The sequence below is a fragment of the Budorcas taxicolor genome, chromosome 4 (genome assembly GCF_023091745.1).
Source record: "Budorcas taxicolor isolate Tak-1 chromosome 4, Takin1.1, whole genome shotgun sequence".
Classification (NCBI taxonomy): Eukaryota; Metazoa; Chordata; class Mammalia; order Artiodactyla; family Bovidae; genus Budorcas; species Budorcas taxicolor.
Window position 1 is genome coordinate 28,372,557 of NC_068913.1, and position 18,822 is coordinate 28,391,378.

Here is an 18,822-nt window from a genome sequence, read left to right on the forward strand (position 1 = left end):
CTCATTGGAAATAGTCAAGGAGTCCCTGCGAAGACATATATTTTAGTATGGCTTTACTAGAAAAAGCCAATGAAAGACAAAAATAAAGTCATTCATTGAGAAGGCACACACATTAACTAAGCTTCACTATATGCTACAGACTTTATATCATATCGTTTTTAGCCTGAAAGCAGTCTCAAAAGTAACATTATCAGCTTTTTATGAATAAGGAAACTAAAGCTCAAGAGAGGCTGATTAATTTGCCCCAAAACTTAAGGCCAACAACCAAGCAAAGACAAAATTCAGATCAGTCTAGGATGGAAGAAACTTGGTTCTTCCTATATCACCCAATATTTAGCTTGAAAGCATAGAACATTAGTAGAGAAGGAAATGGCAACCCACTCCAGTATCCTTGCCTGGAGAATCCCAGGGACAGAGGGGGCTGGTGGGCTACAGTCCACGGGGTCGCAAAAGAGTTGGATATGACTGAGCAATTGAACAATAATAGAATGCTAGAGAGGGGGGAAGAAAAACTGTAACAGGAAGTTTAAAGAAAAGGTAGTTAGAAGATCAAAGAACAGGCAAAGCACTGCAGTGATATGACAGGTGGGGGAAACTAAGATGATAATCTAGATCACAATGTATCTGGTAGGGACTGGGGGACAGGATAGTGACTGTTAAGAACGACTCTAATTCTTACTCTGCCCCCAACTCAACAGATACTCTTGGACTAACTGCTTAATCTTTCTGTAATTTAGCTTCCTCATCTGTGAAACTATGGGTGAAGGGTGACATAAAAACTTAAATTTCTTCATAATTTTTAAAACATTTTCACATGAACTATTTCCATTACATTCTACCGACCAGGGATTTTTGCTTCATTCACTGCTGTATCTGCAGCATCTGGCTGAGGCAAAGTAGACACAAAATATGAATTAAAAGAACACATGAATTTGCTCCAGACCAAAACCTTGTGAGGAATACAGTACAGGGCAGGTATTTATGACACTTATTTCACACATGAGAAAAACCAAAATCCAAAAAATTTAGAATACTTGCTCATAGTCCCATAGCTAAATGAGAGAAGAGGATACAAACTCACTCAAGTCTTCCAATTACTAGTTCAAAATTCTTTCTAGGTCTAAAATTTTTTATATTCTAATATAATCTTAAGCAGGCAGACAAAAGAATGAACTCTTCTTATTCCCATCTTTGCAGAGAGGGGGGAAAAAGTCATTAGAAAGGTGTTACTATAAAAAGCAGTGACCAACGGATTCAGAATAATGATCTTAAACAATACCTAATATGCAATAATGTTACATATATGGACTAAAGGACATAAAATCCAATTTCTGACTTCTTTGATTGTATGTCAGTATATTTTCTATATTCCACAGTGCATCTACACTCATAATTATGGCTGGCTACTTTCCAAATATTTGCTGTTAATCATAAAAGAGAAGGGGCTCCAATCTAAGTAAGGTTAAAATTCAAACTATGAAACCTACTGCAGCCTGCCTCAGTGACCGGAGGCTGAGGAATTCATCTTCCATTCTAAACCTTAAGATCAACTGAATTATAGAAGAAAAGTCTTGACAGGGCACCATGAGCTGGAAATATCTATTCAGACAGAAACAGAAACAAAGAAAGAGCCCTAGGGCAAAGCTCTACTCTCCAAGACTCTCAGAAGTACAAAAGTGCATTTCAAGAACCTAAGTGGGGAAGAAGAGGGGCTGGCTAGGGAATAACACCTTCAGATTTGAGAACCTACTTGTGACACAGCAATGCAGCCTCCTGCCTTGAGGCCATAGGCTTGTAGGAAAATCACTGCATGTACTGGGTAGAATCTTCTATTAAAAAAAAAAAAGACAGCAAACTTACCCAAAGATAAAATCCTTTCTTTCAAATGTAAATAATTTCTGCACATGAAATGGCCCCTTAAAAATCAAGTAGTTTAAATACAAGGATACAGACCAAAATATTTAGGCAGTATATAAGGGGGTGTTTGTAAACTGAGAATTTTAGTACATCTCAGAAAAGTTTCTTAAAGGAAATCTCATTAAAATGTACTTCTCTTCTGAAAGTAAATAAATAAACTGAATATTCTCCACCAACTGCTCCTTTGAGTTCTTCTAAGAGGACTCCATTAGGTATGTGCCTAAGATAAGTGGGCAGTTACACTGAGCTCTTCTCACAGCACTTGAATAAAGCAGACTATCTGGGGTGACTTTGGAACCTCAGTGCGCCCCAATCTATCCCCAGAACCACCGCCATGGATGGCTACAAGGTGGTGCTGATCCCACACAGGAAGAGTACACGGACCCGGAGGATGGCTTCACTGGTTGGTGAGAAGCCAACACGGGCACAGTGGAGCTGAAGGAGCGTCAGGAGCTGAAGCACAACATGCAGGTGCTACAAGATAATGGTTATGAATCTGACAGCTGCTTCACCATGTGCAGAAGCAAGTAACTGGGACTCTATGGACTACCCGGGATGCCACTGATCAACTGTGGCTGCCAGTAGTGCAGACTTAGCCTCAGTAAGGCATATGTTGCTGCCAAGCAGGATGAAGCCCAGGTAAAGATCTGGAGATGCTGTGATGTTCTACCATCTCCAGTGAAGCCTGACCGTCCCTTCAACAGCAACACCAAGACTGCAGGTATGCAGACCTCAGTAACCATCAGCTACCCTCCTGTGAAAGTCTGAAGGACACTACTGATAGAGTTCTGCCCCTTTGGAATGAAAAAAAAGTTCCCCAGATGGAGGAGGGGGAGAAGGTAGTGACTACATCCCTTAGCATCAGGCTTCAGGGCATCATCAGCCCTCTGGAGGGACTCTCTGAAGAGCTATCATGGAGTTGCACCATTCCCACTGCACAAGAACTTGCAGCCCATCAAGCCCATGCAGTTCCCTGGGAAATGAAGAGCCCATGTGTGGCGTATGGTTGCCCAGGGCAAGGCCGATTAAATGAAGCCAAGCAAGGACACCTTGCTTTCCCCAAGACATGAGCCCTGCCACTCCATTCCTCTGCACCTCTTCCCTGCAAGTCTGTGGGCATCTTAAGTTGTATCTCCAGGTGGGGATCAGTGGCTCCCAATTTTGCTCTAGCCATTTTGTCTCTTGCTCCCACTCATTTCATACAATCTAGTCAGAACAGCACCTATGGGGCATGGGTTCTCAGTCTAAGCCAAGCAAAGACTTATTCAAGAGGGTGGAAATGCAGTAACTCTGGGATTTTTTTTGCTAGTGCTTTGTTTATTACTAAAGCCCTGCTGGAGTAGGAGATTGGCAGGAACCATGCTAAGGTGTGACCAATAAGGAGCAACAAGCTAGCTTATTTGTGTTGCCAGAAACTAGTCCGGTACTATTCTGTGGCCAGGTAACTGTCAAAGAGACTCTAGTTATTCCAATAGAAGACAAATGTAAACTGCATGGGGTTCAAACAAATATTTCCTCTGTTACTCCAGAGGAAATGATTCTAGAAGATTGGGATCCATCCTGTTTATATGTTTACATTTACTTTTACCACACACACAGACATACAAATATATATAGATAAATATGCACACCACACACACTGCATCTGTTGGCACATATTTATATATTTCATATATTATTTATATAAACATTCATATTAAAAATGCCAACAATAACAAAAACCTTCTGAGGTTTCTAGTGGTCGGTTGGCATCAGAATACAAACCATTCCTTACACCAATCTGAGCCAAGCTCCTCAACGTCTAAGGTACAGGACCTGACCCTGCCTTATGTTTCAGAACCCCTCCCCCGCCCTACTGTTCTATGACAGTGAGACACCTCCTAATCATGTCCAAGAGCATCTTCCACTGGCAGATTTCTGAATCATGTTCTGACTGTCTGGCCCTGCCACCTTGGTTCAGTATTTACTTTGAGTTTAACTGTACTAAATCTTATTTCCAGAACAATATAATAAAAGAATGATATTGTAATTTAAAAAAAAAAGAGTATCTGGGTAAGAGGGGAAAAAGTATTATCAATAAGTGGGATGAAAGACTCTGAACTGTCACATGATTGGACAACTGGGTCCTGAGGAAGACACTGACATACAGACTTAGAAAACAGGGATTAGTCGAGATAAACATTCTGCAGTTGTAAAAGAGGAAAGGCTTTTCAGGGCTCTAGTTCCATAAACTAAGAGTTATCCCACAATAACAATCTAATGCTCTACTTACCTTGGAATAACCAATTTTCTCCTTTCATTTAAAAGTTATTTTCCCTATTGATACAAACAATATTTAAATTTTTCTGCATAAATACAATGCAGTGACCTTACCTAGTAGCAAACTGAATGAGTGCATTCTGAAGAGTCTGCCTAATTTCAAGAAGAAAAGATTCATCATCACTTAGTGTATAATACCAATACTGGACATAATCCCTCAAGGAAAACTGGATAACCTAAAACAGAAATACAGGAAAAAATACAGTTTTTAAGGATTTAAAAAGTAACAGTGGCAAACTAAAATTTAAAAAGATTATGTGAAATTTTCATTTATTCTCTACCTAACAAATTGTGGTAGTAAATAACTATCTTCATTACAAGAGCATCAATGTGCCAAAAAGCATTTCAAAAAATTTTAAGTTATTTTGTTAGCCTAATTCATCCACTGCCTAATTTTTTTTTAAATTAAAGATTATCAATGGTGAAGCCCTACCCAAATTCAGGTTAAAGATGGAGCTTGCAGAAACATTAATTTCCAGTGCTAAAATACAATGAAGAGTTTTAGTTAGTTTGATGGAATGAGATGCGAAATAATATCAAGAGATCCTAGTAATCTTGAAAAAAATGTTTTCTTTGAGAGTATAATCAGATTCATTGCAGTCAAATGACAAAAATGACATAATTCACTTAATTCTAATACCAGTGATAGTGTCAACAGCATTGTTACCCAATAAATGGCAAATCATAAAATGTAATGTATAATTTTTCTGCAAGTCAGATAAACTAAATAAGGGTTTATCTATAAAATAATATTTAGAATTTTAAGGTACACATTATTTGCAATAGTCATATAACTGAGCATCAATGAAAATATTTTGGGAGAGAATAATTTTAATTTTTAAAGTATTTTTGAATGAAGCCAGTAATATCTATTTTAAAAAGTAACAAAACTAGTAGAAAAACCTCTGACTTATCAAACCACTAGCTTAGTCATCAGCTGAAGAACAAAAATTTTTGAAGAGCAACATTTTAACTCTTAAAACAATTAGAAACACTATCAGATGTCAGTAAAAACTTTTTTTCTCAATGTAAATTCAACCAAAAGGCTTTAATACAAAGCAAACACATATAAATAAGTTCATAAATAAGGCAGCAAATTTACATAGAGAATCCAAGAATAGCATTATAATGAATTTCCAGCATATTACATAAGTAGCAGAATTATTTCTTAGTATTTCAAGAGAAATGCACCCAGCATACAATATATGGAATTCAAATACCATATACTGAAACTCACTTGCTGGAGAGGTTCATCAATTATATTGGCACCTGTCAATCTTCTATCAATCTTTATAGTTCTGGCTTCCCGTTTCATTTCTTCTAAGCACTGAAAGGGAATCATAATGTTTTATTGCATAGTTTCTTGATTCAAAATCTCTATAGCTTATTTCTAACTAAACAGTCACTGTAACATCCCAGTCATTATCTTCAAGCTAATAAATAACCTATTTCTTGAGACTCAGGTATCAAGCAAACACTATGTCTCAAATTAACAAAACTAGATATCCTCAGTAACAATAATCAGCAAACATTATTTAGAATGTGAGACACTGAAAATGTCAGGTATACTGTTATCATATTTCAATGAAAGTTTAAAACCATAAATTAGTGTTTCAGGTGAGGCAAATTAATAATGGTCTCTATTAGACACACCCCCATTTCCTTCTCCCTCCCAGCCCAAAGGAGTATACCAGCTGCCAAATTAACACATTTTTAATTAATTTTTACTAAGGGATGGTTCTCAGCAATTAAAAAATATTAATTTCTTTTGTCCATAATTTTCAGAAACATCAATGACCTGGAAATACGGTAAAAAGTAGTTGGATACTCTTTAATTAATACAAACCAGCGCTTCCCTGGTGGCTCAGCGGTAAAGAATACAGCTGCCAACACAGGAGACACAGATTTGATCCCGGATCTGGGAGGACTCCACCTGACGTGGAGCAGCTAAGCCGGTGCACCATAACTGCTAAGCCTGTGCTCTAGAGCCGGAGAGCCGCCACTACTGAGCGAAAATGCTGCGACTACTGAAGCTCACGCACTCCAGAGCACACGGGCTGTGCAATAAGAGAAGCCACGTACAATGAGAAGCCCGCACACAGCAACTAGAAAGTAGCCCCATGTGCGACAACTAGAGAAAAGCCTACAGAGCACAAAGAGCCAGCACAGTCATAAACAGACAAAAAACAATTTTTTAAACACAAATGCACATTAAAAACATAAGTTTCAAGTTACCCCAAAAAACCACTAAGAATTTTTCATAAAATATAAATCATTTTAGAAAAAGCAAATCAAAATCACTATTTATTTATACCATATACCAAAAAATAGATCATAAAGATTTAACCAATCTTGATTATGATTTATTGCTGTTTAAAATCATAATTCTTAAAATATTTTGCATCATCCTCTCTATGTTCCATTCAAATGAATAGAAACTATGGATGGCTAAGAAATGATTCAAAAAGAAAAGGCAAAAAGTCAAACAATCCAAATGAAAAATGGGCAGAAGACCTTAACAGACATTTCTTCAAGAAGACATACAAATGGCCAGTAGGCACATGAAAGGATGCTCAACATCACTAATTATCAAAGAAATGCAAAGAAAAACTACAGTGAGGTACCACCCACCTTACACCAGTCAGAATGACCATCATTAAAGTCTACAAATAACAAATGCTGGAGAGGGTGTGGGGAAAGGGCAACCCTCCCACACTATTAGTGGGAATGTAAGTTGATGTTGCCACTATGGGAAACAGTATGGAGGTTCCTCAGAAAACTAAAAATAGAGCTACCATATGATCCAGCAATCCCATCCCTAGGCATATATACCTGGACAAAACTGTAACTCAAAAAGATACATGCACCTCTATGTTCACAGCAGCACTATTCACAACAGCCAAGACATGGAAACAAACTAAATGTCCATCAACAGCTAAATAAAAGGGGTGTGTGTAGAGTACAGAATACTTCTCTGCCATAAAAAAGAACGACATAATGCCATTTGCAGCAACATGGATGTGACTAGAGATTATCATACTAAATGAAGTAAGTCAGAAAAAGAAAGACATATACCATATGGTATCGCTTGTAGGTTGAATCTAATATATGGCACAATTGAATCTATCTATGAACCAGAATGACAGACACAGAGAACAGGTTTGTGGTTGCCAAGAGGGAACAGGGGAGGGAGAGGGAATGACTGGGAGTTCTGGGGTAGAAGATGCAAACTATTACACTTAGAAAGGACAAGCAACAAGGTCCTACTGTATAGCGCAGGGAACTGTATCAAATCTGGGATAAACTATAATGGAAAAGAACATTTAAAAAAAGAATGCATGTCTGTGTGTAACTGAGTCACTTTGCTGTAGAGCAGAAATTAATACAACACTGTTAGCCAACTATACTTCAGTTAAAAAAGAAAAGGTTCATTACCTCAAAAAGGTGTAAGCAAATGCAGAGAATACACATTAACAGGAGTTTTAAAGGGAGGCAGAGGTAAGTTTCAGAGATTATTTTAAAGGTTACACTAAGTATTAGAAAAACTGTATTTACTTATCAATATGAAAGTCATATTAGCACATAATGGACATGTTAATAATTATAAAATTCAGTTACTGGCACCGACTCCAGACCTTTTTCTTCTCTTCATACAAGAAAAGTCATTACAATCCCACAATAGTAACTGAAGGCACTGCGAATCTGAAGCCTACATCTAGTATGGAATTTCAATTTTATTTATATAGTACGATATTTGAAAAAAAAGAAAAATTGCAACATGAAAGACATAAAATTGAGCTTGAGTTAACAAAATTATAGAAACAGCATAGCCTAACTGCAAGCTCTACTTTTCACGTGAGTTTAAGAAAAAGTGCCCATTTTCCCCACTCTGGTTCCTATGCATTTACTTCATTCAAAATAGTACATTCACTGACATGTCAATAATTGACAATGACATGATGGTGTGATGCATCAAAATTCTATGTTAAGACAGCAGGAAAAGATTCCAAATTTTTATCTTTTCCTCAAATTTGCATGCTCACTTTTAACGTCCAACAGGCATTTTCTAAGCCTGATCATTAGTCTCTCATAAATTTGTAGTGAGCATTAGTGAACTATAGGAAAATGTGTCAAGCCATGTAAAAGCGATCACATTATCAACACTACACACAGCAGGACTTTAAGGTTTTACATTCCTTTACCCTTCTTACCTTAGGAATCCCAGTTGATGTTGGAGGGAGAAATGAATGTTCACACTGCTCTAGGTACTTCTCTGAGTTTGTTTTTCCAAACAGGAGAGTAACAACAAAACCCCTGAAAGAAATTTAATTATAGATACAAAACAAAATTTCACTACAATTTAATACATATTTTTCTGATTTAATAGACGGCTTATCATGCACTAAAAAGTCAGTTTGTGACTTTGGCAAGGCAAGGAATTGACAGATTTTGTTAAGTTTTGAAGTTTAAAAAAACCATAAACATTTTGTGAATTTATACAATAATGCCTTTCCAAGTTTTCGTTCAATATTATTTCATAAGACTATCAGGCAACATTTTCGAACTTTAGGATAATAAGCCTTCATTAATTAAGCAGGCAAGCTAATAACCAAGGATAAAGACAAATGAGATGCATTTCTATAGGTCTGTTAACTAATTAGAGAGATAACTTGCCACTAGGAATATAAACAAAGGCTATACAGAAAAAAGATGATCCAATTTATAATTCACTTGAAATAAGTCTGGAATTTAAAAAGAAACATAAATATATCCCAAAAAGCTATTTTTAAAACAATTATGGACGAATACTGGTTTAGACCTACTTTAAGTATTGATTAAATGCTATCAGCATTTCCTACATTTAAAACTGACCAAACAAACTGAAGCACTACTGAGTGGACAGGAAATCCATAAACGAAAATTAAATTTTAACTTTATAATGATTTATAGTAATCTTACAATGATTGAAAGAGTACAGTGACAAGAGCAGAAAGTGAAAAATTAAACATAGTCAGCCTCAGCTACTCAAAGGCAGTTTCAAGGTCCTCTGCTTTTTGTGGCTATCTGCTACCTCACTGCTCTTCAGCACAAGGAGGCGCGTGAAGAAACAGATACACTCAAGTCAATTTATGTCCTCAAGTCTGTCTCTTTTTTAAAAGACTGGCCACAGAATTATAAGTAAATTTCACATATCTGTGTTGTATCAAACATTACTACTAAGAATTAAGTTGGTCTTGTATTTCAGTTTTACCTAGACACAATAAAATGCTTATATTACGTTAACAATGTATTTCTAAAAACATTATCATAAACCAGACTGATAAAATGTGCACCTTTGCCCACAGTGTGACAGTAGGAAAGAAAGCTAAGAACAGCCTGATCTTAGAACCTAATTCATAGCTTCAGCCTTGAGGTTTAAGAAAAAGCAGGTGCTGTAGAAAATTGCATGACCAAACAAAACGGAATGCCATTAAATAACCCACACTGGTATTTAAAGTATCCTAAAATAACAATCCAAAAGGAAAAAAGAAAAAACATCAAAGGTTTTCTTTACATTACAAAATAAGTGATTAGCTTTGACTATAAGCACAATGTATACATTATCAACACTGTATAGAGATAAATGGCAGAACTCAAAAGCTTAAGTTTGACTAGCCAAAACCATCCCCAATTAAAAAAACACCTGGTAGCTTCCATAAGAAAATTTATTAATTCTCTTCTGACTTGCATGTTAAGTAGGCAAAAGAACAAAAACATATTTTTAAAATTTAATGAGAAAAAAATCAGTAAAACTTAGATGACTTCCAGTTATATTATTTTACTTATATACTTTTATTTATTTTATATAGTAATTATTTTACTTAATACATACAAAAGTCTGCTTTTGCTTTTAAAATTCATAAGGCATTAAACTATATAAAGCTACATTAAAGAAAGGACCATCGTTCTTCATAATGAGAGCCAAAATAAGAAATATTTTTGACTCAGGAATTATGATACTCATTAACTGTAACTGAGTAACCTGGGAATGCTTAATTAACTGATCCTGAGATGATTTGGGGATGCCTGTTAATATATAAAATGAAGTCCCCTTACTGTGGCAGCAAGTTTCAGTGAGATCAATAATTTGGAACAGAATAACAGATCAATTTACGACATAAAACGAACTTGGAATTTCAGATCCTTTCATGTGCCTTAATGTTTAATCCAGAGTTTTTAGTGGTTCTTCTACAGCCTATCTATATCTTGCTTTATCTAAAAAATCTCACAGAACTTCAACAAAAGTATTTAAAAATTTTACAGAACACCAAAAATAAAAAATTCTTAACTTTTCAAATTATACAAAAAAGTTTATATCACCATAAAATAAATTTTATTTTTTAATATAACTACCCCTACTGCTGTTACAAATCATAACTATTGATACTTTTATTTCTTTAGGTATCTTAATTTTACTATTTTTAACTTTGGTAAAAATAACAGCATTCACAAAGCATACTGCCATTTCTCATGGTCATGCTTTTTTTCTTACTGCGGTATCATGGTCATGTTTCCATTCTGAACCACTGAACATGACATAAACTATTAAAGTATCATTGAGAATACTTACCCACCCACAAAGCAGAGGATATAAAATGCCAAATAAAATATTACAAAGGGTCCAAATGTTATTAGAGAAAGGACAATGCCAAGGCTTCCCCATCCCCATATGGATAGACTGGTCTGAAACAAAGCAGGAAAAAAATCTTTTTAATAAATACATAACTTTCCACAGGAACTAGAAAAGAACCAACAAAACTTTTTCATAGTTTATATTTTTTTCCTTTTAAGCATTTCACAGTACTGTTTCAATAATTTTAAAAATATTTACTTTTGACAGTGCATTACTGGAAATTTATCTTCAACAATATATCAAATCTATAAGTAGAAATAAATTCATAGTATATCAGCAGTGTTTTAAAAAATCCACTGGGAAAATAAATGAACAAGAAAAAGTTATATAAACTCTTGAATGATATACTGGAATGAGAATAAAGTGCTTATAATAAAAATATTTACATATATATATGCAATAGCAAGTATAGAAGGTACAGATTTTACTTGTGTAGAATATTTTAAAACTATAGCATGAGACTTTTTAAAAATTAAAATGTCAAGGTAAGAAATCTACCTCTCACTGAAAATTATGATATTTTTCTTTTGCTCAAATTGTGTGTAGAGATTTGTAAAATTATAATTGCACAACTTACAGTTACCAAAATTTACCATAAGTACAACAAAACATCTCTAAAAATTTTCCATCTTTATAAACAAATCCTATTTTATTTAGAAATACACTGTTTTATCTATTAAAAACACACATTTTGTTGAAGGCAAACTGGATTCTAGCAATTTATTATGAGTAAATAAATGTATTCAGTTCAACAAGTTCCTACATCCATTTGCCTTGTACTGTGAGGTATACAAAGGATGTATTTGTCCCACTCCTGCCATCAAGGAGCACAGAGAAGAATGTCTTACAGGAATGAAACAATCAATTAGACACTGAACCAAAAGAAAATAATAGAAAGCAACAGAAACCAAAAGAAAATAATAGAAAATATGCTAAACTGAACAAAATTAATGACCAAAAAACTACGGAATAGACAATAAGTACTATGGATTATGAGAGAAAGTTTTACTTATTTATTCATTCACCAGTCATTGACTGCTTCCTCTGTGCTCTATGTTCAAAGTGCTGGGGCTATCACAAGGCATAAGACATTCTAATAAGGGAAGAACAACAAGCACACTCTCATGAATTTACATACCTTCATAAGTTTACATTCCAGAAGAAAAAAAGACAAAGAAATAAATATATTTAGTGAAAGAGGAGAGTGAAAAAGCTAGCTTAAAACTCAACATTCACAAAATTAAGATCATGGCATCCGGTCCCATCACTTTATGGCAAATAGAAGGGGAAAAGGAGAAAACAGTGACAGATTTTATTTTCTTGGGCTCCAAAATCACTGCAGACAGTGACTGCAGCCATGGAATTAAAAGACGCTTGCTCCCTGGAAGGAAAGCTCCCTAGACAGCGTATCAGAGACATCACTTGGCTGACAAAGGTCTGTATAGTCAAAGCTATGGTTTTTCCAGTAGTGTGCAAATGAGAGTTGAAACATAAAGAAGGCTGAGGGCCAAAGAATTGATATTTTCAAATTCTGGTGCTGGAGAAGACTCTTGAGAGTCCTTTCGACTTCAAGGAGATTAAACCATTCAATCCTAAGGGAAATCAACCCTGAATATTCATTGAAAGGACTGATGCTGAAGCTCCAATACCTTGGTCACCTGATGCGAAGAGCCGACTCGCAGGAAAAGACCCCGATGCTGGGAAAGATTGAGGGCAGGAGGAAAAGGGGGCAACAGGGGGTGAGATGGTTGAACGGCATCGCCAACTCAATGAACATGAGTTTCAGCAGGCTTCTGGAGTTGGTGATGGACAGGGAAGCCTGGTTAACTGCAGTTCACAGGACTGCAAACAGTCAGACACAGCTCAGTGAATAAACAACAAAATTAGTATCAAATGGGGATGAAGGCTATGGAGGAAAATAAATTATGACTGGTCTAAGAAGTTTTCAATGATTAACACATGAACAGAATCTTGGATAAGATTTAAGGAAAATTTATAATAGTGAGTCTTCCTATCCCCAAATAGTACCTTTCCCTTTATTCATATCTTCTTTTATATCCCTCAGTAAAGGGCTTTTTTATTTTTTCTTCTACATAAGAACTATAGAACTCTACTTCGTTAATATTTTTATATTTTTCCCTCAGCCTGGCCACTTACCTTTTTAACCAGACAACAATGCCTGCTGATGAAGTTTCTACTCTGCCTTCCTGATCAGCTCCTTGAATCAGCTGGGGATACTACCGCACCTACAGAAGTGGTCTTCCCTAACCTTTTTTTTTTTCTGTCAAAATTCATTTTTATATATAGAAAATAAAGACTTATTCCAGTTGTTATACTTGAAGTTGCTAATAAAAATTTTTTAATCACTAGTTAATAATCCTGTTTTAACTAAAACAATGAAACTGTGCCTTAAAAAGTATACAGCATCATTTGCTTATAGGCCTTTCAGACTTTGTTCTTAAAGCTTCTGAAACTTTCCTGTCTGTAAAGTACAGGAACTGCTAAGCTATACAAGGAACCCTCTCTGGGGCAACCAACAAGAAGGTTAAGCAGTCAATAAACATTCAGCCTGGTGATGTGGACTGTATAAGATCCCATCCTCTCCACTCCAGCTCAGGAGGGACCTGCCTCCACACACTAAGCTATGAAGAGCCCCACCATTAGTAGCTGGAAAGACCAGTTTTAACAGCAAGTAATAGTAAATCTCTGGCACAGAGGCAACTGTCTTTAATATCCTGTAATTTTAGGAAATTCTGTAAACAGCTTAGATTTAGACCCACTTATTAATAAGGTTAAACTACTCTGCTAGGGTATGTGTCTGCTGGTTTAGTATCCTTACAGAACATAAAAATACAATCCATGTAGGTAAATCATAGTCTTAAAGTATACTGAGAATACGGCATTATTTAAACCAAAGTCTAACAAAATCTCTACAAATAGAAGCAGCTAATGGAACCAAAACCAAAGTTACGACAAAGGAGACTCTCTCACTTGAAGCTGTGTCGCTTGGAGAACTCAAAGCCATTCAAGGGTGGTGAAGGCAGCACGTTCAGATAATTTCAATCAGGACCAGAAATCAGTACTTTTCAGAAAAGTCCACAGAAGTGTTCCAAAGACTCTTATGCAAAAGAATGTCTAATTTTCTGCATCAGTGAGTAGTAGTGCCCATCAGAACTTCCTAATAACTCTAAGACAAAGGCAAGTCCAACTTGATCAGATGTCAAAGGAACGGAAGGCAGACTATCAGGTCGCCCTCACAGCTTCTGCTGGCTTTTTACTATATGCTGCTCACCAATGTGGGTCAGGTGGACTTCTGTAAGCGAAGTGTTTGGTGGCCAGGACTTCTTTTGGGCATTTCTTCCTAACTGGAATACACAACAGATAAGGAAGAGGGGTTCTGGGGTAATGCTAGTGGTAAAGAACACACCTGCCACAGCAAGAGTCAAAAGAGACACAAGTTCGATCCCTGGGTCAGGAAGATCCTCTGGAGGAGGAAATGGCAATCCACTCCAGTATTCTTGCCTGGAAGATCACATGGACAGAGGAACTGGGAGGGCTACAGAACATAGGGCTGCAAAGAGTCAGATACGACTGAAGCGAGCACAGCACAGGAATAGGGGAGGTAATACCCGGAAGCTACTCTGTCCAGCTCAGAATGAGTTAATTAAGTCCATATATGCATTCAACAAGCCCATGGATCCTCTAGCTGTGGACAGTGGCTGATGTGGTCATCCAGAATCGACACTGTGGACATCAGTGTTTTCCTACAAAGCTCCAAAAACCCTAGAGATTCACTGGATCCAATGGCCCATAGATAAAATGCACAGGAATGGAAACAGACAGAGCTCCAACCAGCATCTTCTGAACTTCCTCTGACTGATGTACTGCAAAGACTGTCAATAACCACATTCCCATCACTGTCACATATCCCTGCCCACATGTCCCACAGCTCACTCTCACAGGGGTGGTGCACAGCCTGAAGGCTGTGTGAGATCACAAGAGAATTCCTCATCAACTACGTGAGGCAGGGTGACAGCATGCCTCCATCTCTGAGAAGTTTTTGGAGAAGGAGAGGACAGGCAGTCTCAGGAAATAAACCTCCACTTGACAGAAAGAAACTGTACATGGTAAGCAGACCAGATCAATTCTGCTTGAACTTACACAACAGCTTCTGAGCAACAATATCCCTAATAGTCATGAGACAACAGGTTGATCCTACGGTTCTGAAGTCCCAGATGCCGCAAAGCACCTTCACGATGCTAGCCTGCTCGAATATGGAATAGTGATGTGGTCTCGGTTTGTTGCTGAGGCCAAACGCTAGGAAATTGAGAGCAATCACTCAATGAAACCTGAGGGTCTGACCTTCTGAAATTTTGTACCAATCATAGCTGGATGTTGGAAAGCCATGTAAAACCACAACTATCTCTGGACTCCCAACCACATCCCATGGAGAAGAAGATCCCATGGTAGAAGATTCGAAGTCCCTTGAAAGTAAAAACTTTGCCTGATGACTTCCATGAGTAAAGAGTAGGTGAAAGCTGGAGGCAGGGGGCAGGGACTGCAGACAGGCCACAAGCAGGGGCACAGCCAACAGCCCCAGTGGAGCCACCACTGCTTCCTCCTGATTAAGGTAAGACCTAGCCTACAAGACTCCATGTTGGGGGAACCAGGCTGTGCCTCCCCTGACTTCTATATAAGAGCTAAAACTAGGACATGGTGGCTTAGAAGAAAGTACAGAGTGTTTAGTCCCTTTGACAATACTTCTGCAGAACACCCAGATACCTGATCCACATTACAGTACTGGGAGATGGCCAACTACAAGAAACAGATGCTATTTCAACCAAGATCCACTCAAATAAAACTTTCCACTGACTTTCCTGAAAAGCATTCTTATAAACTCTCAGGAAAGCCAAACCAGACCATGACCCAGATAATTTATCCAACCTACCTTCTTCAATGAGATTTGACCCAATATTAGCAATACTACTCCTTCTTTACAAAGTTATATTTATGCTTGCTAGCCAGTTTTCAAAGCTAAACAACTTACTGGTTAACCACCTACAACTTAAGTAAGTTAACAACTTACTATTCATAGGTTGTATGAAACCAAGCAAAATGGCTGTCTTTGCAGATGAAGGAAGGAAGGCAGCATGCAAGGAGGACAATACACTAGGGGCTTCTCAAGCAGTACTCAGATGTCCTGGTTTTTAACAAAGCATTTGCTTTAAACAGTATAAACATGTTTTCCATCTGTTTGAATATCAATTCAAGAAATTTAAAAATTAAAAAGATTTTCAAGAAAGAAACATAATTATATAATCTGAGAAAGATTATTAACTCAGTTATTTAACGTGAAGAGATGCTCAACTGTCTAAAAACTCAAATTTTCAGAATCTTACAAGTCTCTTCCTACTTGTTGGAAGATGGTAGCAAAAGTCATCAAAAAAACAAACTCTTAATTCATTCATTTGACAAATATTTGTGAATACCTACAATGTGCCAAACACTAGTGAATTAACAATAAACAAAACAGACATTACTGTCACATGAAAAAAAAAGAAAAACCTACAGAAAACCCTTTACCTCAATTAAGTTTGAGAGAAATTTCTATATTACAGGGATTAACAAAATTAAATATTTCCAATCAAGTAACTCAAGTGCACATTTGCTTTGTGGTTAATCTTATAATATTTAACTTCAAATAGTAAGTAAAGTAATGCCTAAAATTCTCCAAGCCAGGCTTCAGCAATACGTGAACTGTGAATGTCCAGATGTTCGAGCTGGTTTTAGAAAAGGCAGAGGAACCAGAGATCAAATTGCCAACATCCACTGGATCATCTGTTTCTGCTTTATTGACTATGCCAAAGACTGTGTGGTTCACAATAAACTGTGGAAAATTCTGAAAGAGATGAGCATACCATACCACCTAACCTGCCTCTTTGAGAAACCTGTATGCAGGTCAGGAAGCAACAGTTAGAAATGGACATGGAACAACAGACTGGTTCCAAATAGGAAAAGGAGTACATCAAGGCTGTATACTGTCACCCTGCTTATTTAAGTTCTATGCAGAGTACATCATGAGAAACGCTGGGCTGGAAGAAACAAAAGCTGGAATCAAGATTGCCGGGAGAAATATCAATCACCTCAGATATGCAGATGACACCACCCTTACGGCAGAGAGTGAAGAACAAAAGAGCCTCTTGATGAAAGTAAAAGAGGAGAGTGAAAAAGTTGGCTTAAAGCTCAACATTTAGAAAACTAAGATCATAGCATCCAGTCCCATCATTTCATTGCAGATAGATTTGGGGAAACAGTGGAAACAGTGTCAGACTTTATTTTTGGGGGCTCCAAAATCACTGCAGATTATGATTGTCGCAATGAAATTAAAAGACTCTTTGGAAGGAAAGTTATGACCAACGTAGACAGCATATTAAAAAGTGGAGACATTACTTTGCCAACAAAGGTTCGTCTAGTCAAGGCTATGGTTTTTCCAGTGGTCATGTATGGATGTGAGAGTTGGACTATAAAGAAAGCTGAGCGCTGAAGAATCGATACTTTTGAACTGTGGTGTTGGAGAAGACTGTTGAAAGTCCCTTGGACTGCAAGGAAATCCAGCCAATCCATTCTAAAGGAAATCAGTCCTGGGTGTTCACTGGAAGGACTGATGTTGAAGCTGAAACTTTGGCCACCTGATGTGAAGAGCTGACTCATTGGAAAAGACCCTGATGCTGGGAAAGATTGAGGGCAGAAGGAGAAGGGGACAACAGAAGATGAGATGGTTGAATGGCATCATCGACTCAATGGACATGGGTTTGAATGAACTCCGGGAGTTGGTGATGGACAGGGAGGCCTGGCGTGCTGCAGTTCATGGGGTGGCAAAGAGTCGGACATGACTGAGCAACTGAACTGAACTAAACAATGAAACATCAGTATAGAGAACTGTCCAAAATAAGGAAGTTTTATGTTAGATTTAGGTTTCCCATTTATATGTTTGGCTAATATTATAATCTTATTATCCAGTGAGATTAAGAAAAAGATTTCATCTAAAACCATTCAAAGTTTTTGAGTTCTGATTGTTTTCTTAGATGACACAGGATGATACAATTTAGGACAGTTTTGTACTACATCAGAAATTTTTTACAAATTCAGAATGGAAGCCGAAGAATAGAAATAAATCCACGTAACTGTGATTTTTATTAAAACAATACTTTTCAGTAAAATAATATTTCATTAAAATTACTATTTTCTTCTCCAAACACAATATCAACACTGAAATATCCATATGTCTGCTTCCCTAAGGTTATCGACACACAACTGTAAGATGGAAGAAACCTCCGAAATCATCTCTTGTAGTACTTCTCAAACTTTAAGGATCTAAAATGCAGGTTCTTAAAGTACTGATTCTGGTCCATTATGTCTGGGATGGGGTTTGTGATAGTTTCATTTCTAATAATTTACCAGAACTGTTCAGAACTAAGGACAATTATATATCTATAATGCTACCAAAACTAATCCCTAAGTCCACAAAACCTTACTCACAATTCCAGAACCTCTGAAAACCAAAATTGTACCAAGTATTCTACATGCGTACCTCATGTCCGCCTCAGAACGACCTAAGAAGGAATCGAGAAGGTAATATAGCACATTGCTCAAAAAACATGAAGTCTGGAGTTCAACTGAATGGAAATCTAACTTTCATTATTTATTACCTGTGTAGCCGCTCCATGCCTTCACTTCTTCGTCTATGCTGTATGGTTTCTCTGGGTAGTAAACGAGTCTATGCTCTAGTGCAGGCATCCCTAACCTCTGGGGTCTAATGCCTATTGATCTGAGGTGGAGCTGATGTAACAAAAATAAAAATAAAGTACACAATAGAGGTAACGCACTTGAATCATCCCAAACCCATCCCCCTT

At 37.0% G+C, this 18,822-nt stretch overlaps 1 protein-coding gene across 1 annotated transcript in view; it reads right to left on the minus strand.

Moving 5' to 3' along the window:
* The window catches only part of SNX13 (sorting nexin 13), a 143,196-nt gene that overhangs the window by 83,059 nt on the left and 41,315 nt on the right, over nucleotides 1–18,822 (minus strand). The window contains exons 2-5 of the mRNA XM_052638615.1: nucleotides 10,847–10,959; nucleotides 8,448–8,550; nucleotides 5,474–5,563; nucleotides 4,291–4,412 (exon numbers count right to left, since the gene is read on the minus strand). Coding sequence (XP_052494575.1) covers nucleotides 4,291–4,412; nucleotides 5,474–5,563; nucleotides 8,448–8,550; nucleotides 10,847–10,959 — 428 coding nt within the window. The remainder of the gene's footprint in view (nucleotides 1–4,290; nucleotides 4,413–5,473; nucleotides 5,564–8,447; nucleotides 8,551–10,846; nucleotides 10,960–18,822) is intronic.